This window comes from Suncus etruscus, chromosome 11, assembly GCF_024139225.1.
Source record: "Suncus etruscus isolate mSunEtr1 chromosome 11, mSunEtr1.pri.cur, whole genome shotgun sequence".
Lineage (NCBI taxonomy): Eukaryota > Metazoa > Chordata > Mammalia > Eulipotyphla > Soricidae > Suncus > Suncus etruscus.
In genome coordinates this window covers 4,411,059-4,433,557 of record NC_064858.1, presented here as the reverse complement: position 1 = coordinate 4,433,557, position 22,499 = coordinate 4,411,059, and the positions used below count along the sequence as shown (strand labels likewise).

Sequence of the window (22,499 nt, the reverse complement as noted above, 5' to 3'; positions counted from 1 at the left end):
CTGGGACACATTCTCTGAATACTCAAGTCTATTCCACTGATTGAGGGCCTGTCTTTATTTCAGTACCAAGCTGTTTTAATGACTATAGCTTTGTAATGCAATTTAAATTTTGGAAAAGTGATGCTTCCCATGCTCCTTTTCCCAACTATATGGGATGCCAGGATTCAAACCACCGACTTTCTGCATGCAAGGCAAACACCTTACCTCCATGCTATCTCTTCGGCCCCGTTCCAAATGGATTTAAGGATTTAAGGAGTGTTAGATCCACTTCTTTGAAGAATGTCATGGGTATCCTTAGAGGGATTGCATTAAATCTGTACAATGCGGGGCCGGGGAGATAGCCTGGAGGTAAGGTGTTTGCCTTTCATGCAGGAGGTCATCGGTTCGAATCCCGGCGTCCCATATAGTCCCCCTTGCCTGCCAGGAGCAATTTTTGAGCCTGGAGCCAGGAATAACCCCTGAGTACTGCCGGGTGTGACCCAAAAACCACACACACACACAAAAAAAAAATCTGTACAATGCTTTGGAAGTATTGCCAGATTAATGATATTAGTCCTGCCAATCCATGAGGGGGGTATATATCTCCATTTCTTTGTGTCCTCTTTTATTTCTTTGCAGGGTTTTGTAGTTTTCTTTGTATAGATCCTTCATGTCTTTTTTTTTGGGGGGGGGTTCACAACCGGCAGTGCTCAGGGGTTACTCCTGGCTCCACACTCAGAAATCGCTCCTGGCAGGCTCGGGGGACCATATGGGATGCCGGGATTTGAACCAATGACCTTCTGCGTGAAAGGCAAATGCTTTGCTTCCATGCTATCTCTCCAGCCCCGCTTCATCTCTTTAGTTAAGTTGATTCCAAGATATTTGAGTTTGTGTGACACTAATGTGAATGGGGTTGTTTTTTTCATGTCCATTTCTTGTCTATCATTATTAGTGTATAAGGAGGTCATTGATTTTTGCGTGTTAATTTTGTAGTCTGCCACTTTGCTATATGAATCTATTGCTTCTAGAAGCTTTTTGGTAGAGTCCTTAGGGTTTTCAAAATATATTATCATGTCATCTGCAAACAGTTAGAGCTTGACTTCTTCCTTTCCTATCTGGATGCCCTTGATTGCTTTTTCTTGTCGAATCATTCTGGCAAGAACTTCCAGCACTATGCTGAATAGAAGTGGTGAGAGAGGGCAGCCTTGTACCAGATTTTAGAGGAAATGCTTTTAGTTTATCACCATTGAGAATAATATTTACCATTAGCTGTGGTAGATGGCCTTGACTATATTGAGAAAAGTTCCTTCCATTCCCGTCTTGATGAGTGTTTTTTTTATCAAGAATGGGTGTTGGACCTTATCAAATGCTTTCTCTGCATCTATTGATATGATCATATGGTTTTTCTTTTTCTTTTTGTTGATATGGTGTATTGTGTTGATTGATTTATGCACATTAAACCATTCTTGTATTCCTGGAATGAATCCTACTTGATCATGGTGTGGGAAGGTGTTGGAGCCATCTGGGGTCATCCCTACCCTGTGTTCCCTGCTATAGGTATCCTGGAGTTCTTCCACCACCAGCTGAAGGACATCGTAGAGTATGCTGAACTCAAGACCGTATGTTTCCAGAACCTTCGGGAGGTGGGCAACGCTGTACTCTTCTGCCTGCTGGTGGAGCAGAGCCTGGTGAGTGCTGCACCCGCCAGAGATGACGGCTGCTCTGTTTCTGCTGCCTGAGAATGTGCCCCAGCAGTACTGGGGGCGACACTTCGATTTGTGGGGAGGGGCCTGAGTCCTCCCTCGGAGGGTGCTCCCTCCACCCTGATGCCCCTTCTGGATCTGGGCCATCTCCCCCCAGCGCAGACATCCCGGTTCTCAGGCTCCACTATGAGCCTGTTATCAGTCTCATGCGACTGTTATCAAGCCTGTTGCTGTGGCTTCTCTTGCCAGACAGTTTCTGTTCAGAAGCTCTGAAGTGGGAAATGTGGACATCATTTGGGGGGGATTTTGGAGGTTGGTTTGTTTTCTTGTTTTTAGGCCATAGCCAGCAACGCTCAAGTATTACTCCTGGCTCTGCAATCCGGAATCACTTCTGGTGGGGCTTGGGGATATGTGGATCATTTCGGGAAGCACAGTATCTCCCCCAGCAGTGTTCAGGGGATGTTCCTGGTGATTGGACATTTGGGGGATCTCGGTACTTAGGCCCCAGCCTGAGAGGGGGCACCTTAGAGCTCAGGGAGTGGAGTCAGGGACTTGTGCATGTGAGTCTTGCACCCCGAACTCTCTTCTATCTCCTTCTCTTGATACCTTTTTATCTTATTTTATTTATTTTCTTGGTTTTGGGGCCACACTCAGCAGTGCTCAAGGCAAGTGTCCTCCCCACTGTCCTATCACTCTAGCCCCAGGATTCAAAATTCAAAGTCTTTTTTTTAACCACACCCGGTGATACTCAGGGATTTCTGTACTCAGAAATCACTCCTGGCTTGGGGGACCATATGTGACCCTGGAGATCGAACCCAGGTCTGTCCTGGGTCAGCCCTGTGCAAGGCAAATGCCCTACCGCTTGCGCCACTGCACCAGCCCCCAAATTCAAAGTCTTAACAAGCACTTGTGGCTGGGAGTTCCACACAGACACGCATTTCTTTTGCCTTGTTCTGGAAAGTTCCATCAGAAGGAGCTGCTCAGATCATATGTTCCCCACATGGCAGACAGATTATTTGTTGTTTTCAGTCTCAAGTCTCCAGGCCACACAGCTGGAGGCTGCATTAGAGATGCGTCCCTGATGCTTCCTTTCCTCTCTTGCAGTCGCTGGAGGAAGTGTGTGACCTGCTACATGCTGCCCCTTTCCAGAACATTCTGCCTCGGGTCCACGTGAAAGGTGAGTGGGTGCCCTTGGTAGGATGTGTGTAAACCGGTTCCATGGATGTGCAAAAAAAAAAATAAACCTTTTGGGAAAGACCCTGAGTTTGGGGAATGCTATGGCAGGGGTCGTGGAAGGCATGTGTTACTTCAGTCCAGAACTTTCCATAGATTCCCAGAGTACAAGCTTAGTGGCCAGGTCAGAGCAGGTGAACCAAGTTCTCGGAGCCAGAGCGATAGCACAGCAGGAATTGCCTTGCATGTGATCAACCTGGCTTTGGTCCCCAGCGTCCCATAGATTCCCTGAGCATTGCCAGACATAAGCCATGGGCACTGCTAGGTGTGGTGGCTTCCCCCAAAATGAAAACTTCTGGGACAGAACAATAGCATAATAGTAGGGTGCTTGCCTTGCATGCAGTTTGATCCCCGGCATCGTTATGGTCCCCCAAGCTTGCCAGGGGTGATTTCTGTGTGCAGAGCCAGGAGTAACCCCTGAGCACCTCCGAGTGTGGCCCCAAAACCTAAATAAATAAATAAAATAAAATGAAAGGGACCAGAGAGATAGCACAGCGTTAAGGCGTTTGCATTGCACACAACCGATCTAGGATGGACAGTGGTTTGAATCCCAGAATCCGGTATGGTCCCTGGTGCCTGCCAGGAACGATTTCTGAGTACAGAGCCAGGAGTAACCCCTGGTACTGCTGGATGTGACACAAACACCAATAAATAAACAAACAAACAAACCAAGAATAAAATGAAATGAAATGAAAACTTCCAAGAGAATCCCTGTGGAGAATATTTGAGCTTCCTGTTGCCATTCTGCACATGAAACATCAGTAACAGCATGTGAAATATCTCTTCTTCCACAGAGGGAGAGAGACTAGATGCCAAGATGAAGAGGCTGGAGTCCAAGTATGCCCCCCTGCACCTTGTCCCTCTCATCGAGAGGCTGGGGACCCCACAGGTACCGCTCGGGCTGCTGGCCGGCGGGGTACAGGCTGCAGAGGGGCCCACCAGGAGTGCTGAGGGCAGGAGCCAGGGAATAAAGTTGGGTTGGTTAGACCCTCTTTGCAGGCTTTTCTGTTTGGGGAGCTGGGTCCCCCTCCTGGTGGTGCTGTATTGAATCCGGGGCTTCCTCATGAAGAGTCTATGCTCGGCCTTCGAGCTGTCTTCCCAGCTGCATGGGGCTATGATAAAATTAAATGCACCAGATACAGGCCAGTGCTCAGTGCCTCAGAACACAGGGCATGCAGGAGGCCATGCTAGCCCATGGAAGAGGGCCACCCCATGCTTGGAGGAGCCTTGGTCAGTACCCAGGCGCTTCCTGGGGCGCTCTGTGTTCTGTTCAGAGGATTGGGTATGAGGCTGCGCTGTTAACTATGAGGTGTTGGTGGCATCTCCAGCTGTACCTGTTTCAAGTCCCTGGGCACCCCCAAGTTATGGCAGCCTAAGAGTGTCTCAAGATACTGGGAGGCACTCCAGAGGCAGAGACAGTTAGGAAAAGTTGAGCCCCTAATACGTAGTGAGCTTCTTGGTTGAAGAAGATTCAGTTCTGTGTGGTCTCCCCAGTGCAGGAGTGAGACCCACAAACCTTGTGTGTTTGGTTATTAAATCCCATGAAATGCAGAGTTGTTGATGGAGGGGTTTTGATTGTAGTTTCCAGCACAAACCCTTCAACAGGTTCGTTTCCTGCCACCAGTGTCCCCAGTTTCTCTCCCATTGTCCCACCTCCAGCCTGCCCCTTGGCAGATTCCTCCTCCTCCTCCTCCTCTCTTCCTCCTCTTTCCCTCCCTTCTTCCCCTCTTCCTTTTCCTCTCCCTCTCTTCCTTTTCCTCTCCCTCCTCCTTTTCCTCCTCTTCCTTTTCCTCTCCCCCTCCTCCTTTTCCTCCTCTTCCTCTTCCTTTTCCTCTCCCTCCTCTTTTTCCTCCTTCCTTTTCCTCTTGCTCCTCCTTCCCCATCTTCCTTTCTCCCCTTCTTCCCCTCCCCTCTTCCTTTTCCTTCTTTTCCTCTCCCTCCTCCTCCTTTTCCTCCTCTTCCTCCTCTTCCTCCTCTTCCTTTTCCTCTTTTTTCCTTCTCTTCCTTTTCCTCTTGCTCCTCCTTCCCCCTCTACCCCATCTTCCTTTCTCCCCTTCCACCCCTCCCCCTCTTCCTTTTCCTTCTTTTCCTCTCCCTCCTCCTTCTCTTCCCCCTTTTTCCCTCTTCCCTATCTTCCTCCCTCTTCCCCATCTTACTCCTCCTTCTCCTCCCTCTTCCTTTACTTCTTCCTCCTTCCCCTTCCTTCTCTCCCTCCTCTTCTCCCTCTCTCCATTCTAGACCCCACCCCCCGATTTGCAGTACTGTCACTAAAGGGCTACCCTGCACATCCCTTTCCCTCCTTCCAGCACCCAGTTCTTGTCCAGAGGGATCATTTCCAACTCTCACGGTCACAGTGCTCCCTTCCCTGTCTCAACTGCATTTCTCCCACATTAGTCCCATTTGCTTTTGGTTCTTACCCCAAGGCTCATTGCCCCCCACCATGTTCCAGCACTGCCAATGCCTACATTCTCATGTTTCAGAAGTCCCAGGCAGATGTAAGACAGGGTGGGGGGCCCCGAGATGGCTCAGGCTTCACACACAGGGTCCCCCACCACCACCCCTGTGAGGTGCTGCCCAGTACCGCCTGGTCCCCTGAGCACTCGGCCAGAATCACTCTGCGGGGTGCTTGTACTACGAGATGAGATGAGAAGGGTTGGTTCTATGTCTACCCCCTCCCAGAATAGTAACCGTAATTGTGACCGTGGCCTTCCTGCCTTCCTGCAGCAAATCGCCATCGCGCGGGAGGGCGACCTGCTGACCAAGGAGCGGCTGTGCTGTGGCCTGTCCATGTTCGAGGTCATCCTGACCCGCATCCGCACCTTCCTGGACGACCCCATCTGGCGCGGGCCCCTGCCCAGCAATGGCGTCATGCACGTGGACGAGTGCGTGGAGTTCCACCGGCTCTGGAGCGCCATGCAGTTCGTCTACTGCATCCCCGTGGGCACCCACGAGTTCACCGTCGAGTGAGTGTCCCTAGCCGGGAAAACGCCCCCTAACCCCACCCAATGCCCACAGCAGCCCAAGCAGACGGGTTTCATCTTGTTGGCAGCCCATCATAAAGCTTCCACGGTCTGATCTTAGGGATATTTATTTTTGGGGGGCGGCCACACCTAGCAGTGCTAGGATGCCTAGGTCCAAACCTGGATAGCCCACATACAAAGCAAAGACCCTCCCCACTGTGCTATTATTACCCAGGCCCTGGAGGGTGTTGGTGTTTTTTTTTTAACTTTATTTATTGATTGGTTGGTTTGGGGGCCACACCCAGCAGCACTCAGGTGTTACTCCCGGATCCGCACTCAGAAATCGCACCTGGCAAGCTAGGGGACCATATGGAAAGCTGGGAATCAAACAGGTTCCCTCCTGGCTCAGCAGCATGCAAGGCAAATGCTCTGTTGCTGTGCTATCTCTCTGGCCCCCTGGACAGTGTTTTTTTTGGTTTGTTTTTGCCCTGTCTGCTGCTCTCTGTCTCTCTTCAGCTCACCCCCATTTTTGGAGGTTTGGGGGGCCACACCCAGGAATGCTCAGGAGTTACTCCTGGTTCTGCACTGAGAAATCACTGCTGGCAGTGGGTCAGGGGATCCTGTGGGATGTCGGAGATCGAACCTGGTTCTGCAGCATGCAAGGCCAATGCCCTCCCCTCTGTGCTATCGCTCTGGTCCAACAGCCTTAGATTAGGGAGACAAGCAGAGCTCGGGGCCACTCGGGCTACTCCCAGGCATGCTCAGGAGGCCCTCGGTTGTAGCCTGCATGCCAAGCTGTGCTTAGCAGGGCCAGAGCAATAGCACAGCTGTAGAGCATTTATCTTGCTCAAAACCAACCTGGGTTCAATGATCAGCAATCCATATGGTCCCCTGAGCCTGCCAGGAGTGATTTCCGAGTGCAGAATCAGGAGGAACCCTTGAGCTCCACTGGATTCGTGGCCCCAAAACAAAACAGAACAAGCTGTGCTTAGCTCCAGAGCCCAGGGTTCCCAATGAGGAGGTCAGGGGACACTACCTTAGAGGAACCCCCTCACGATACCAAAAGGCGTGGGACCCTACAGGGCGTGGACATTGGGGTGGGGGACATGGCACCTGCGTATGGACTCAGGAGGGATTTGTCCCGCCGTCTCATTCCAGGCAATGCTTCGGGGACGGCTTGCACTGGGCCGGCTGCATGATCATTGTGCTGCTCGGACAGCAGCGGCGCTTTGCCGTGCTGGATTTCTGCTACCACCTGCTCAGAGTCCAGAAACACGATGGCAAGGATGAGATCATCAAAAACGTGGTGCGTGTGCGTCGGGCGACCTGACCTGGGAGGAGTGGGTTGACGGGGTGGGGGTGGGCAGACATATTACGATCAGAGGTCGAGACCACCCACTCAGATGGTTCCCAAATAGGCTGGGTCTCACTGTGCTGCTGGAGTCGCTGGTATTGGGGTTCAGGTCCTATACAGTCTTCTGCCTCTGCCACATTTGTGGGGTGTATTCGCCTCCCACAATGTTGGGTGTCAGCAACTTTCCTGATAGTATCTTTTTTTTCCCTTGCTTTTGGATTACACCCATCAGGGGTTACAACTGGCAGACTTGGGGGAAACTCTACAGGTATTAAACCCGGTTGAGCCATGTGAGAGGCAAACATCCAGCCTGCTCTGGCCCCTTTGATAGTACCTTAGACAGGCAGTTCATTGTGTCCAGAGAGCTGAAAAGCTCGAGCCCCAAGTTGGATTTCCCCAGCACTGCATGGTCCTGAAAACCACCCACTGGAAGACATTGATGAGCAGTGATTTCAGAGTAGCCATTGAGCACCGCTGGATGTAGTCCAAAAGCCAAAAGAAGTTAAAAAGATGCCTATTTATTTTTGTGTGTATATATATTTGGGCCACACTCGGTGACGCTCAGGGGTTACTCCAGGCTATGCGCTCAGAAATCACTCCTGGCTCGGGGGACCCTATGGGATGCCGGGGATCGAGCTTAGGTCTGTCCTGGGTCAGCCATGTGCAAGGCAAATGCCCTACCGCTGTGCTATCATTCCAGCCCCCAAAGATGCCTATTTTCTTCCAGCACATCACCCAGGCTCGGGGCTGGAGCAATAGAATAGAGGGGAATGGGGCTCGAGAGATAGCACAGTGGGTAGGGCATTTGCTCTGCAAGCAGCTGACCTGGGTTCAATCCTTGGCATCCCAGATAGTACCCCCAGCCCCTGTCAGGAGTGATTCCTGAGTGCAGAGCTAGGAGTATGTCCTGACCACTGCTGGGTGTGGGCCCAAAACAAACCAAACCAAACCAACCAAATTACTAAACTTCAGAGGCTGAAAGTTAGTATAAAGGGTTCTAGTGTTTGAGTTGCGTGTGATTGCTCCCAATTTGAACCCTGGAACTACCCATGATCTTCCAATCCCTGCCAGGAGTGACTCCCTGAGCCCCACCAGCCAGGGATGAGGCTAGAAGGGGACCCCCTCCCCTCCCCCAAAAAAAGGCAAAAAGAAAAGAGCAAATCTCCCGTTTCCCTCTTTCCAGCCTTTGAAGAAGATGGTGGAAAGGATCCGAAAATTCCAGATCCTGAACGACGAAATTATCACCATCTTGGACAAGTACCTGAAATCGGGTGACGGGGAGAGCACACCGGTGGAGCACGTACGCTGTTTCCAGCCGCCCATCCACCAGTCCCTGGCCAGCAGCTGAGTGCCCCTTTCTCCCCAGCTGTGGTCCTGGCCCCCAGGGGCACGTTTTCCTTCCTATCCACACTGTAGTGAGACTCCTAGGGACTCCCCCCGCCCCCGAGTATCTCTGTGCCTGCCGAAGGGGGTGCTTTTTGATCTCAAAGCTTAACTTTTATAAAATTGACTTATTTTTCTAGACCGAAATCCTATGTGCTTTTGGTAACGCACAGAGAATTGGCTGCCGGTTATTGGTCTCCCCGTCTTAGACCCTCTTTTCTCTTCCCCAGCACGTCCCAGCATGCAGCTGTTTGAACGTGCAGCACCTCCGTTCATCCCTGAGCCAAGGGTCAGTCAGCATATCCGTTCACCCCTGAGCAAAGGGTCAGCAGTGTTTCGGGGTTAGGGGACCCCCCCTAATGCCATTCCAAGTCCTGGAACTCTGGACCTGTCAGAAGGAAACTTACTGAAATCCTTTGTTAGCTCTTGCTTATGAACTTTTTTCCTGAGTCTTTTCTGAACTAGCTTTTCTAAGCCCCTGTTCCCTTTTTTCTGAGTCCGTGTTTGAGAAGAGAGTCAAACACTTGGTCCCCTGCTCCGACGGAATCCCCCTTGTTACGCGGTTTCACCTGTGAGGAATGATTTCAAGGTTCCAGAATAAAACTAATGACATCTCGTCTGCTCACTCGTTACCTCTGATCTGCGCACGAAGCGGGACACTTGGCTTTTTCCAGGCGGCTCCGGAGCTAGGTTAGCTGCAACCCGGTTAGAAAGAATCTGGTCATATAGTGAGTGACTGTCAAGGAGTGACCTTGGGCAGTATAGGCTGAGTGACTTGTCCATGTGTTTCACCCTCAGCCTGGTTTGGATTATTTCACACACACCCCGATTCAGACTCGTTTCCCTGGGGTTGGAGATATAGTACGTGGGGTGAAGGTACAACCAACATTCTAAGAAAAATTGGAGGATTTTGTAGTAGCGTCTGTGCTTAACTTCCACTGCAAGTATTGACCCAAAATTGCTTTCACACGAACGGCCAACTCTAAAATCAGTTCCAATATTTTTTAATTTATTTTTTGGTTTTTGGGTTACACCTGGCAGTACCCAGGGGTTCCTCCTGGCTCTGCGCTCAGAAATCACTCTTGGCTGGCTCAGGGGACCATAGGAGATGCTAGGAATTGAACCCAAGTCTGTCCTGGGTCATTGCGTGCAAGGCAAACACCCTACCGCTGTGCTATCCCAGCCTAGTTCCCAAATTTTAAGACTTGATTAAATCAGGAAAAAAAAATGAACGAATCCATTTGAAAATGTTGTGTGCAATGTTAAGAATTTCTGATTAACTTGGATATTCTCCATGAAGACAAGAGCACCTCCCCGCCCCCATTTTTTGTGAAGCCTGATGGCTGCTGAGTCCACAGTGGGGGTGGGATGGGGTCTCGGACCATTACCACACATGCTTTCCCCACCCCAAGCAGAGACCCAAAGGGCTGGGACAGTGGGTCTAGGTAAAGGATTAGAGTGGGGATGAGGCTCTGTCTCCTGCTTAACTCAATGTAAATAATAAATTCGCAGTTGTCAAAAATCTGAAGGCCACAGAGAGATCTGTAGCTGAGTGGACTCAAGGCATTAATTAGCAGTTTATGCATGTTTAAAACGTTTTTTTTTCCTTTGTTTTGTTTTTGGGTCACACCGGTGATGCTCGGGGTTACTCCTGGCTATGCACTCAGAAGTCGCTCCTGGCTTGGGGGACCATATGGGACGCCTGGGGATCGAACTGCGGTCCGTCCTAGGCTAGTGCTGGCAAGGCAGACACCTTACCTTTAGCGCCACTGCGCCGGCCCCTTTAAGCTCTTTTTTTTTTTTTTTTTGGGCCACACCCGGCGGTGCTCACGAGTTCCTCCTGGCTGTCTGCTCAAAAATAGCTCCTGGCAGGCACGGGGGACCATATGGGACACCGGGATTCGAACCAACCACCTTTGGTCCTGGATCAGCTGCTTGCAAGGCAAACACCACTGTGCTATCTCTCCGGGCCCTAAGCTCTTTTTTTAATGGATATTTTTAAAAAAAGACCCATCGAATATATACTGGGTCAACACATGTAGTGTAATAGAAGTCTACAACATTTTGTATATTCTAAGTATTCAGACTCAAAAAGAAAACCTTTTGGTTTCAGTCGATCTTTTTATTAACATAAAGCTGAATTTTGGAAATGAACCTAGATTTCTATTTCCCAGAGTGGTTAGAATATCTAAGTGACAATAGAACTCATTATGAAAATATATTGGAAAATACAAGAGCCGATGTAAAAGAGGAATCAAGATTGTGGGGACCCAGAGATCAGAGAGACACTAAAACTCTCAGTGGGGGTGGGAGGGGTTTGCAGAGAGCCAAAGACAGACTCTGCGTCCAAGGGGCCAACTTTGACCCTTCTAGCAGTTTCCTCCACTTCCCAAGGTAGGCATCTTGGAAAAGACTACATCATTCAGAACTGAGACAATCACAGAGGGGCCATCATTCACTTCCTGTAAGTCTTAAATCAAAAAAAGATTGTTTTGAGAATGATCTGAGTTGACAGAGCGGGAGACCAGATGAAAACAAAACAAAAAGCCTTTCCCTCCGATTCCCAGCTTCAGAAAGACATCCTGACTTTGGAGACAGAAAATCCCTCCGCTGTGATACAGCGGAGGTTGGCCGTAGGCTGAGGTCATTTGAACCCAGATCCGAAAAGGAATCTCTCTCTTGGTCTGATTGCGTGCAACCTTCCATAAAGGATCGTCTCTGAGGTCAAAACGGGGGCCGACTCAGAAAGCGGCCAGGTTCCCGTTCCGCCGGGACACGTTCTCGCCTGCGTGTGGCTCCAGGCCACAGGTCAGACTGGCTTCCTCGTCCCGAAGGGCCTCGTAGGACCCCACCAGACTGCCGCCGTTGGCCACCTTCTCCTCCTTGCGCAGAGACACGGGCAGGCTGGCGAGGCTCAGGCTGACGTCCTTGAAGGCGTGCAGCAGGAAGATGCCCACGACGATGGTCAGGAAGCCACTGAGGGTCCCGATGACGTCGGTGGCGGGCATGCGCTGCCACTCCTTGAAGAGGATGGCCGAGCAGGTGAGCACCGCGGTGGTGAAGAAGACGTAGTAGATGGGGGTCACGACGGAAGTGTTGAAGATGTCCAGCGCCCGGTTCAGGTAGTTGATCTGGGTGCTGACGCACACCACCAGGCCTACCAGCAGCAGCCAGGGCAGCGGGTGGCGCAGCACGGGGTGCCCGGCCAGCAGCTCCTTGATGCCGATGCCCAGGCCCTTGACGCAGGACACCGAGAAGGCGCCGATCACCGAGCAGATGGTGATGTAGACCAGGATGTTGCTCTGTCCGTGGCGGGGCCCCACCACCAAGATGAGGATCAAGGCCACGATGACCACCAGCGTTGCAAACACCACGAAACCTAGCCAAGGGCCAAGGGGAAAAAGGTGTCGGAAAGCATAGCAGGCTGGGCGATGGCCTTGCACATGCTGGCCCGGGTTTCATTCCTGGCATGCCAGAGGGTCCCCTCCCCCAGCACCGCCAAGACTGATGCCCCAGTGCAGAGCCAGGAGTAACCCCCAAGTATCATCAGATGTGGCCCTCCCCCCCAAAAAAGACAATTATTTTGTTTGTTTCTGGGCCACATCTGGCAGCGCTCAGGGGTTACTCCTGGCTCTGCGCTTAGAAATTGCTCCCAGGAGGCTTGGGGGACCATCTGGGATGCCAGGACTTGAACTGTTGTCCGTCCTGCTGCCCTATCTACTGCTGTGCTCTCTCACCAGCCCCGAGAAGACAATTTTAAAAATAAAGGTCAAGCTACAGGAGGCCAAAGAAATAATGCAGAACTTTGAGCCCTGGTACTGCATGTAGCCAACATGGCTTTGGACCCCAGCATCATATATGGCCCCCTGAACACAGATATGCCCCCCCACCTCAAATACCATAAACAAAGCCAAATAAGAGTTGTTTTGACCTTACCTGGATCCCCTAGCTTGCGAGACATTTCATCCAGGGTTTCGATCTCCTCTTCCTTCGGAGCATGAATAACCATGACTGTGGACCCCAGGATACTGAGCAAACACCCGATCTTGCCGTGGAGATTCAGTCTTTCACTCAGAAAGTAGGAAGAGAGGATGGCACTGAAACGTGGAGGGAGAGAGCAAGTGTGAACAGAGACTGCCAGCAGCTCTTCCTTTTGAAACAGCGAGAGCGCGCGGAACTTAAACAACTGGCATCAAATACCGAGCCAAGGAAGCCGTTACTTTCCAGCCAAGGTTATTTCTAGAAAACCACCCACCTCGGGACTGACTGACTGATATTTACTGTTACCACCTTCTTACTACGGAAAATCCACATGACCTTTACAAAAGCAGCTACGACTCATAGAAATTTATACTTGCTCTTCACCCTTGACGGAGCAGAAGTCTTCCAAACACCACGAAAGCACCACCGGGAGAGTAAATGAACCTGAACGGAGTCTGTAGTTAATCCCATGACAATATACTGCAAGGGTGGAGAAACCCCATAACGCTTAGGCCAAGTGAATTCCTTTTCGATGACCCCAATATTTACTGTGCCAGTGCAGGAGGGAAAAAAAAAGCAAAAAGCACAAAACATTTTTTATTTTTTATATATTATTTTTTATCATCATTTATTATTATTATTATCATTATTATTATTATTATTATTATTTTTGGTTTTTGGGCCACACCCGGCGGTGCTCAGGGGTCACTCTTGGCTGTCTGCTCAAAATAGCTCCTGGCAGGCACGGGGGACCATATGGGACACCGGGATTCGAACCAACCACCTTTGGTCCTGGATCAGCTGCTTGCAAGGCAAATGCTGCTGTGCTATCTCTCCAGGCCCTTTTTTTTTTTTTTTTTTTTTAAGTTTTTGGGTCACACCTGGTGGTGCTCAGGGGTTACTCCTGGCTGTCTGCTCAGAAATAGCTCCTGGCAGGCACGGGGGACCACATGGGACACTGGGATTCGAACCAACCACCTTTGGTCCTAGATCGGCCGCTTGCAAGGCAAATGCCGCTGTGCTATCTCTCCGGGCCCATGTGTGCTTTTTTTTTTTTTAATTTATTTTTTTTATTATTATTTTTTTTATTTTTATTTACCTAGCTACTTTTTGTCGATTTCTTTGTTTTGGTGTGGTTATTGAAGTTGTTCTTCCCATTTATACTTATTTTTCTTCTTTTCTTTCTTTATGTGCTCTGCCATGTTTCTTATCTCAAGACCATGTTTTTTTTGTGATGCTTATCGTTATTGTTGGAGTCCTCACTGAATATTTGACACTTCTTTTTGTACTGCTGGGGTGTTTCACCTTCTTTTTCTCCTTCGTCTCTCAAACCGATGATGAGAGCCTCTAGAAGGATTCCGCCCATTTTTGGCGCATTAGACTTTTACGCCAGTTTATTACTTTTCTCTTCTTCAAACAAAACCACATAACTTGAACTAGCTAGTCCTGCCTCCAGTTAGAGGGGGAAATAAGGGAGGCACCAAGACCGAGACTACGAAGTAGTAAGCTAGGTACAGAGGGAACCACATATTCTTGCAGCCCTGGGAGTGAGGAAGGAGGATATGGGAGGAAGGATGGGAACGGAGGTGTAGGGAGGACAAATCGGTGATGGGAATCCCCGATTTTATGTAATTATGTACCTAAAATATTATTGTCAACAATATGTAAGCCACTATGATCAAAATAAAAATTATATTATTATTAAAAAAAAAAAAAGAAATTTATACTGGCTCTGCACTCAGGAATCACTCCTGGCAGGCTTGGGGGACCCTATGGGATGTCAGGGGTAGAACCAGGGTCAGCTGCCTTTAACTGAGATTATCTAAACCAATGCTTCAAATGCTCAACTTTTAGTTTTCCCTACCGGTTACTATATTCTCCTTAGGTATTCATTGAATTTTGTTTTTTTTGTTTTGTTTTGTTTTTGGGGTCACACCTGGCATCGCTCAGGGGTTACTCCTGGCTCTATGCTCAGAAATCGCTCCTGGCAGGCTCAGGGGACCATATGGGACGCCGGGATTCGAACCACCGACCTTCTGCATGAAAGGCAAACGCCTTACCCTCCATGTTATCTCTCCGGCCCAGGTATTTCATTGAATTTGTAAAGCTTTCCTATGACCAACATTTAAGCTGTAAAACTTCTACTCAAAGCTGTATCTTACTGTTTACACCTTGGAAAAGAAAGGGGAGGAAAAAAACCCTACTACTCAATTCTTTTGAGAGAGGAGCAAAATCCAGACATTAACATGGCGTTTCTTTGCCCTATGCAACCATTAGCATAGACATCCACCTATCACTAACCATTACTTTTTAAAAGCAATAAACAAAACCAACTGGAGAAAACTAGAGAAAACCTAGAGTTTATCTAGGTTCTAGAGTAGTGGTCTTCAAACTATGGCCCGCGGGTGACATATTGTATTTGTTTCTGTTTTGTTTCTTCATTGCAAAATAAGATATATGCAGTGTGCATAAGAATTCGTTCGTAAGTTTTGTTTTTACTATAGTCAGACCCTCCAATGGTCTGAGGGACAGTGTACTGGCCCCCTCTTTAAAAAGTTTGAGGACCGACCCTTGTTCTAGAGCTAAAGCCCCGGTGACAGGCCAGCCTCCAGAGCCACTCAGATGGAACACACAAACAGGTGGGGCCCAGCGCTGCTCACAGGATAGACCCCAATCCCATCCCTTCCCACAAAGCCTTACCTTACCAGGACGCTGAGTGCTCCTAAGGGTGTCACTAGGGTGGCTGGTGCAAAGGCATATGCGGCGAAGTTGGCCACCTCGCCTGCTCCCACTTAAAGAGATGGAAACAAAGCAACAGCTCAGAATGGTCCGAGTCCTGCCCAGAACTTCACAGGCTATTGAGTATGGAGCCAGGAATTTCTCGTAATGACTCTGGACTTATAGTCAGAGCTAAACTCCTGGCTCTGCTCAGGCCATTCCCCTTTTAAAAAAATAAGGGGTGACGATCTTGACTTACTCCCTAGAGCCGCATATAGTTCCCCCAGCACCTGAGCATGGCACCAGGCAAAGCAGAGTGCCTGAATACTGCCAGGTGTGGCCTGCCCCAACCCCCACAAATAAGAACAAGGATAAAATCAAACATCTATGAGCAGGTGCCTTCGAGACAGCTCAAGGGCCTGACCAATGAAGGACCCAAGTTAGATTCCTAGGAACAAATGGGCACTCCAGCACCACGTCAAAGTACCACCGACACTGCCTGATTGGCCCAGGCACCCTGCGCACTGCAAGGTGTGAACCCTGCAGAGAACTCCAATGCATTGCTCAAAATGCTCTATCCTATGGGAACAGCAATCTATAGCGTGTGACTGGGAGAATATATACAAATGATCCCATGTGGGGCTATGCTTGTCTCGACACTTACTTGACAGCAGTCCGGCCCACCACAGCCACTCCTTGAGGTATGCATGGCCGCCCTGACCTGTGGATGAAAAGGCATGGTTGTCTGGAGGGTTTCTAAATCCTTGTTGAATGTGTCGATGTGTGCAAGTGCAAAGGCTCACACGCAGTGTGGTTCCACACCAACGGCTTTCCCTGTGTCCTTTATCAGGACTGCTTCAAAGAAAGGTCCCATGACAGCTGCAAGAAGGGAACTCACTACTTGGAGAAAGCAATGTGGGAAATAATGTCAAGAATGTTCAGGTGGGGCCAGAGTGGTGGCACAAGCGGTAAGGCGTCTGCCTTGCCCACGCTAGCCTAGGACAGACCAAGCTTCGATCCCCCGGCGTCCCATAGGGTCCCCCAAGCCAGGAGCAATTTCTTAGCGCATAGCCAGGAGTAACCCCTGAGCGTCACCTGGTGTGACCCAGACACCAAAAAAGAATAAAAAGGATGTTCAGGTGGTTGGGGCCGGAGTGATGACACAGTGATAGGGTGTTTGCACTGCACGTGGCCGACCCAGATTCAATCCCCAGCATCCCATATGGTCCCCCACGCCTGCCAATGGGAGTCTCCCTTGCTCCATATGGCATTAGCCTCACCCCACATCAGAACAATTCAGCTCCCAGCAGGGAACTCGGCACTTTTCCTTAAAAAAATGGGACAGCTGGCCGGAGAGATAAGACAGTCTTAGGGTGTTTGTCTTGCACGCAGCTGACCCAGGACTGAAGGTGGTTCAAATTCCAGCATCCCATATGGTCCCCTGTGCCCACCAGGATAGATTTCTGAGCATAGAGCCAGGAGTAACCCCTGAGCGTTGCCAGGTATGACCCAACCCACCACCGCCCCCCCCCCAAATAAAAACTCGCATAGCTCTACGTGGCCAGTAGAAAGGAACAACAGAAGGACCCATGTTCCCTCAGCACGACAGACCTGCTCGCATGGACCCTTTCCTGGCCAGGCGCAGAAGTCCTTTCTTCTTCAGAATGAAACTCCCTCCAATGAAAATGCTGGAGCTCATTGCCAACCCCAGACCGATATAAAAGTCATACTTTCCACGGCCCTGGTTCATTGCGGTCGTTACTGGGCCAGTTCCTGGGATTCACATGGATCACAGAACACAAGACGAGGAAAGGGCCGGTGCTGGAAGGCAGACAGATGCTGTTGTCAAATCTAGACAATGCACAAAGGAAAAACACATTTCAGCAGGATGACTAAAAGATGTAATTCAAATGTTTACTGCATTTCTCTACTGAAAGGGAGAATTTTTTTGGTTTTTGGGCCACACCCGGTGACACTCAGGGGATACTCCTGGCTATGTGTTCAGAAATCACTCCTGGCTTAAGGGACCATAATGGACGCTGGAGAATCAAATCCCGGTCCATCCTAGTCAGCCACGTGCAAGGCAAACGGCCTACCACTTCTGCCACTGCTCTGGCTCTAAAGGGAAAATTTTCATTATGACTACAGACAACATATTTACTTTTTACATTCAGCATCTATCTAGTTATACTTCTGCCACTTATGACAAAGCAAAACAAAACAAAACAGGAACCAAAGTCATAGTACAGTGGGGAGGTGTTTACCTTCAAGGCAGCTGACTCTCGGTATCCCTACTGGTTCCCAAGCACTGCCAGGTATAATTCCTGAGTGCAGAGCCAGGAGTGACCCCTGAGCACTACTGTATATGGCCCAAAAACCAAAACGATGAAATAAAACAAAAGAAAAATATCACACCTGGGGCCGAAGTGGTAGCACAGTGTTAGGACATTTGCCTTGCACACGGCTGACCCAGGACAGATGCAGACAGATGGGGGTTCAATCCCTGGCATTTCAAATGGTCCCCTGAGTCAGGAGTGATTTCTGAGCGCAGTGCCAGAAGTAACTCCTGAGTGCTCTTGGGTGTGGCTCCGAAAAACAAAACAAAAAAATGACACACCTTTTTCAAACACTATTTTCAAACATCAACTTCAGAAAAAAAGAATTGCTGGTTTTTATAGGCAGAGTGAGGAGGTGGAGGAAATGACGAAATGAACCAGATAGCACAGTGGCATGAGGCCAACCCATGTTCAATCTCTAGCACCTCAGAGCATCCCAAGTCCACCAGTAGTGACCTCTAAACCAGGAATAAGCTCTGAATACTGCTGGAGGCGGCACACACACATTAAAAATTAAAAAATATTAAAAACTGACTCATAGGATTGTTACTATTTTGGGGCTGGAGCAACCATCGGGGATGATAAGAACTGAACCTGGGGCCAGATGCTCTGGCTTCCTGTTTCGATTTGACACACATTCAAAGAACTTAGTAGATATAGTGGTGTTCTTTCACCATTATAACATACTTCTCCTTCATTACTGACTTTACTGTACCCATCATTGTGTGCAAGTCAGCAAAATAAAATAAAGTGGATTTCCATTCTGATATCTCTGGGGAAAAAGCCTAAATAACTGGGCCAAATAACTAAGATTTGACAACGAGATTACTGGAGCCAAACAATTCAATCCTCCCTGCTTGAAGCCATGGAACAATGCTTCCTTTGTTTCTTTTGTTTTGTTAGCCACACCTGCTGTGCTCAGGGGTTACTCCTGGCTCTGCACTCAGAAATAGCTCAGGCTTGGGAGACCATATGTGATGCAGGGAATCGAACCAGGCTCTGTCCTGGGTTGGCCATGTGCAAGGCAAATGCCCTACAGCTGTGCTATCTCTTGGGCCTATCAGCAATGCTTCTGCTTGGGAAGTCAAGTGCCTAAGGATAAGGTCAAGATCTTGCCTGCATCGAAATCACTTCAGGCTAATTTTGAGGGGGAAAAAAACAATGACAGGTCCTTGAGCAGGCTTGCGCATAGTACAGCAGGCAGGACACTTGCTTTGCAGGCTGCCAAGCGGGGTTCCATCCCAGTCATCCCCCAGGGTTCCCAGGGCCCTACTAGGAGTAATTGCTAAGTGCAGAAGCAGGAGTAACCCCTGAGCACCCACCAAATATGCACCCACCCAAAAATTAAATCCCTCTCTTAAGGTCACTGATGAAACTGGCATTTTTAGGAAATCCAGTGAATTCATGTCACAAGACCCTTCCAGAAAACACGTATTTGCTCCAGCTTTCAGAGCAAACACAAACTTTGCCACTGATTCCAAACTAGAAAGCAGAAAGAAAGGGGCCAGAGTGATAGCACAATAGCAGAGCGTTTGCCTTGCGCGTGGCCATCTCAAGACAGGCCCAGGTTGGATCCCAGGCATTTCATATGATCCCAGGAGCCTGCCAGGAGCAATTTCTGACTGCAGAGGCAGGAGGAAGCCCTGAGCACCCACCAAATGTACACGCCCTAAAAAAATTAAATTCCTCTTTTAAGGTCACTGATGCAACTGAAGCATCTACTGTTCCACCAGGAAATCCAGTGAATTCAGGTCACAAGACCCTTCCAGAAAACACGTGTTTGCTCGGGCTTTTGGGGCAAACACAAAACTTTGTCACTGATTCCAAACTAAAAGCATGAAGGGGCCAGGGCATTTATTTGTCTGACTCAGGACAGACCCAGGTTCGATTCCAGACATCCCATAGGATCCCCAGAGCCTGCCAGGAGCGATTTCTGAGCGCAGAGCCAAGAGGAACCCCTAAATGTTGGCAGATGTGGCTCTAAGACAAACAAACAAACAAAATAAATAAATAAAAAAAATAAGCACCCAAACTCCAGACACAACACGCACACTTACCCGCTGGGCGTGACCTGGTCGCTCTTGGGGATACAGGGTGGACGTAGTGAGAGAAGGGATCCGTTCTCATGTCCTCTCATCCAGCTCCTGTCAGTCGTGTCTTTAAGTTTTAGGCCCCGCAGAGGAGGAGCAGCAGCAGCAGCAGCTCAGGTCTGGAAGGAAGGAACAAAGTGTGCAAGTGAGCAAGAGGGAAAATGAACTAGGCAAAGCTTTTCACTGCGAGGTGGGGATTGGGGTGCTGGGGTGGGGGGCATCTCAACCCTCACTCACTTCCTCTCCCAGCTCAGAAGTAACAACAACAACAACAACAAGAATAATTAGTAATAATAGTAATAATAAAAAGCAAAGGGTGCACAAAACCCGACCCAACAGGGAGGGAGGGAAGAAGGAGGTTGTGCAAAGGGAACCTGGCTAAGACTCGAGGCCAAGGCCCAGGCCAAGGCGGAGCCAGCCCAGCAGGGCAGGGCCAGGCCGGGCAGGGCAGGGCAGGGCAGGGCAGGGCTGGGCAGGGAGGCAGGGAGGAGAAGGGGAGGAGAAAAGGAAAAGGGAAGCGCCTGGAGCAAAGAGCAACGGGGTAGGAACCATTGGGGAGCAGCGAGCACTGTCTGGGGAGCAGCGAGCACTGTCGAGGGAGCAGCGAGCACTGTCTGGGGAGCAGCGAGCCCCGCTTCCGCCCCCCGCGCACAGACCTGGGGCCACCCCGTCGTCGTGCGCTCGCGCGGCCCGCGCCCCCGCCGCCTCGTCCATCGGGGACAGCCCGGAGGAAGCGGCCCGCGCGACCTCCGACTCCAGAGGCCGCCGCCGCCCTAGGAGGAGGAGGAGGTGGTGGAGGAGGAGGAGGAAGCCGGGCGCGGACAAATGACGCAAGAGGCGCGCGCCGCGCGAGCGCATGCGCACAACGGACCGGCGGGGCTTTTTTTTTTTCCCCCCTACGCCGACGCAGGTTCTGCCCCGAGGGCGCCCGCGACGGGGCAAAGCGGAAGCGCTGGAGAATGACGTCAGCATAGCATGGGAAGCGGCGGCGATTGGAGGGGAGCTCCTCGGGGGCGGGGCTTTAGGGAGGTGGGCGGGGCTATAGCGTGAGGACGCTAGAGAAGGCAACGTGGGCCGTGGCTACAGGAAATGGGCGTGGTTACATGGGCGTGGGCGGGGCCACAGAGCGAGGGCTATAAAGGAATTGCGGGCGTGGCTATAAGCAGATGGGCGTGGCTACGAGGAGCTGGGCGGGGCCACAGGACAAGGACGTTGGGAGCTGTGTGGGCGTGGCTGTCGTGGAGTGGGCGGGGCTATTTGAAGGCGTGGTTATCTGAGGGCGAGGTTCTGAGAAATGAGGCGGAGCTACAGGGAGGCGAGTCGCTTTGGGGGCGTGGCTATGAGGAGGTGGGCGTGCCCACAGGGTGAGGACAATTGAGAATGCGTGGGCGTGGCTACAAGGGAACGGGCGTGGTTAGACTATATGGGCGTGGTTTTTATGGGGGCGGAGCTAAGGGAAGGCGGGGCCAGGTTTGGTAGTGGAATCTTGGCAGTAGGGGCCCAAGTGCTGAGAGGGATGGATTTGGGGTGCATGGGGCTCTTTCTCCTGCAGTCGATGTATATGATGATGATGCAATCTCTGGCCCCCTTGATGGGTCTCCCTCAAACCTGCCCTTGTGAACCCTGGAAACAAAAATTATTTCTTTTTATGCACCTGCCTTGAGGTGCCCCCTGTGTAATGGAGACAATCCCCCTAGGATGATTCTTACAGTTTTTTTGTTTTTTTGGGTGGTGGTGGGGTACAGAAGTGTTCAGGGAACCTGGGGCCTCTCCCCTCAATTCTCAGCCAACAGGTGGTCAGTTCAGTTCAATGCCAGGACCTGAGGATGGGATGTGGTGCAGCATGGGCCTGTGTCAGGAATTTCCCCCCTGCCACTCTGGCCAGGCTGATAGGGGGGACTCCAAGCTGCCTTCACCCAGGCTGGGTGACCAGGTGGTATCGAGGACCAAAGCTGAGTCAGGAGCATGGGAGAAACTAACCCCTCTACTCTTTCTCCAGCCCCTGGTTAGGATCTTATTTTATTATTTTTATTTATTTATTTATTTATTTATTTTTGGTTTTGGGGTCACACCGGGCAGCGCTCAGGGGTTCCTCCTGGCTCTACGTTCAGAAATCGCTCCTGGCAGTCATGGGAAACCATATGGGATGCTGGGATTTGAACCACAGTCCTTCTGCATGCAAGGCAAATATGCCCTACCTCCATGCTATCTCTCCGGCCCCACTTATTTAAGTGCTTGATGCCCATCAGGGCCACACCTGGTGGTGCTAAAGCAGCAGGAGAGCATGGAGATGGAAACATTGGATAAGAGACTGGGTGGGGATTGTTCTGAAATAAGTGACCGTCATGGAGCAAGAGAATACTGTTGTGCTGTTACAGTTATGTTACAGGAATGTTATAGTCAACGAAAAGGAATTCTATTGGATTGTTATAGTCTAGACTACACAGTCTGAAAACACTCTGGTTTCTATACTGCTGTGGCCACTTTACTTTTTTTTTTTTTTTTTTTTTTTGGTTTTTGGGCCACACCGGCGGTGCTCAGGGGTTACTCCTGGCTGTCTGCTCAGAAATAGCTCCTGGCAGGCATGGAGGATCATATGGGACACCGGGATTCGAACCAACCACCTTTGGTCCCGGATCGGCTGCTTGCAAGGCAAACGCCGCTGTGCTATCTCTCCGGGCCCGCCACTTTACTATTTTATATTTTATTTTATACACCTAGTGGTGTTATGGGCTTCTACTTCTGCACCCAAGGATCACTCC

General features: G+C 50.2%; 2 protein-coding genes across 2 annotated transcripts in view; one reads left to right on the top strand and one right to left on the bottom strand.

The window, feature by feature from the left end:
* Positions 1 to 9,228, top strand: part of CYFIP1 (cytoplasmic FMR1 interacting protein 1) — a 48,992-nt gene extending 39,764 nt beyond the window's left edge. The window contains 6 exon segments of the mRNA XM_049782666.1: positions 1,537 to 1,667; positions 2,787 to 2,859; positions 3,710 to 3,804; positions 5,640 to 5,878; positions 7,034 to 7,181; positions 8,413 to 9,228. Coding sequence (XP_049638623.1) covers positions 1,537 to 1,667; positions 2,787 to 2,859; positions 3,710 to 3,804; positions 5,640 to 5,878; positions 7,034 to 7,181; positions 8,413 to 8,577 — 851 coding nt within the window. The 3' untranslated portion in view covers positions 8,578 to 9,228.
* A 2,043-nt stretch (positions 9,229 to 11,271) lies between these two features.
* Positions 11,272 to 19,828, bottom strand: NIPA2 (NIPA magnesium transporter 2). The gene is made up of 6 exons (XM_049782702.1): positions 19,705 to 19,828; positions 16,923 to 17,132; positions 15,976 to 16,032; positions 15,294 to 15,384; positions 12,549 to 12,709; positions 11,272 to 11,991 (listed from the first exon to the last, which is right to left on the bottom strand). Exons 2-6 carry the CDS (start codon positions 17,059 to 17,061, stop codon positions 11,354 to 11,356), a joined length of 1,086 nt encoding a protein of 361 aa, XP_049638659.1. The 5' UTR covers positions 17,062 to 17,132; positions 19,705 to 19,828; the 3' UTR covers positions 11,272 to 11,353.
* Positions 19,829 to 22,499: the final 2,671 nt, after the last annotated feature.

Excerpts from the sequence above, each read along its gene's own strand:
- NIPA2 (XM_049782702.1), bottom strand. The coding sequence starts at position 17,061 with ATGAACCAGGGCCGTGGAAAGTATGACTTTTATATCGGTCTGGGGTTG. Across the intron at positions 16,033-16,922 it reads GAAAGGGTCCATGCGAGCAG|GTCAGGGCGGCCATGCATAC; the intron begins GTCTGTCGTGCT and ends TTTCATCCACAG. Across the intron at positions 15,385-15,975 it reads GTGGGCCGGACTGCTGTCAA|TGGGAGCAGGCGAGGTGGCC; the intron begins GTAAGTGTCGAG and ends CATCTCTTTAAG.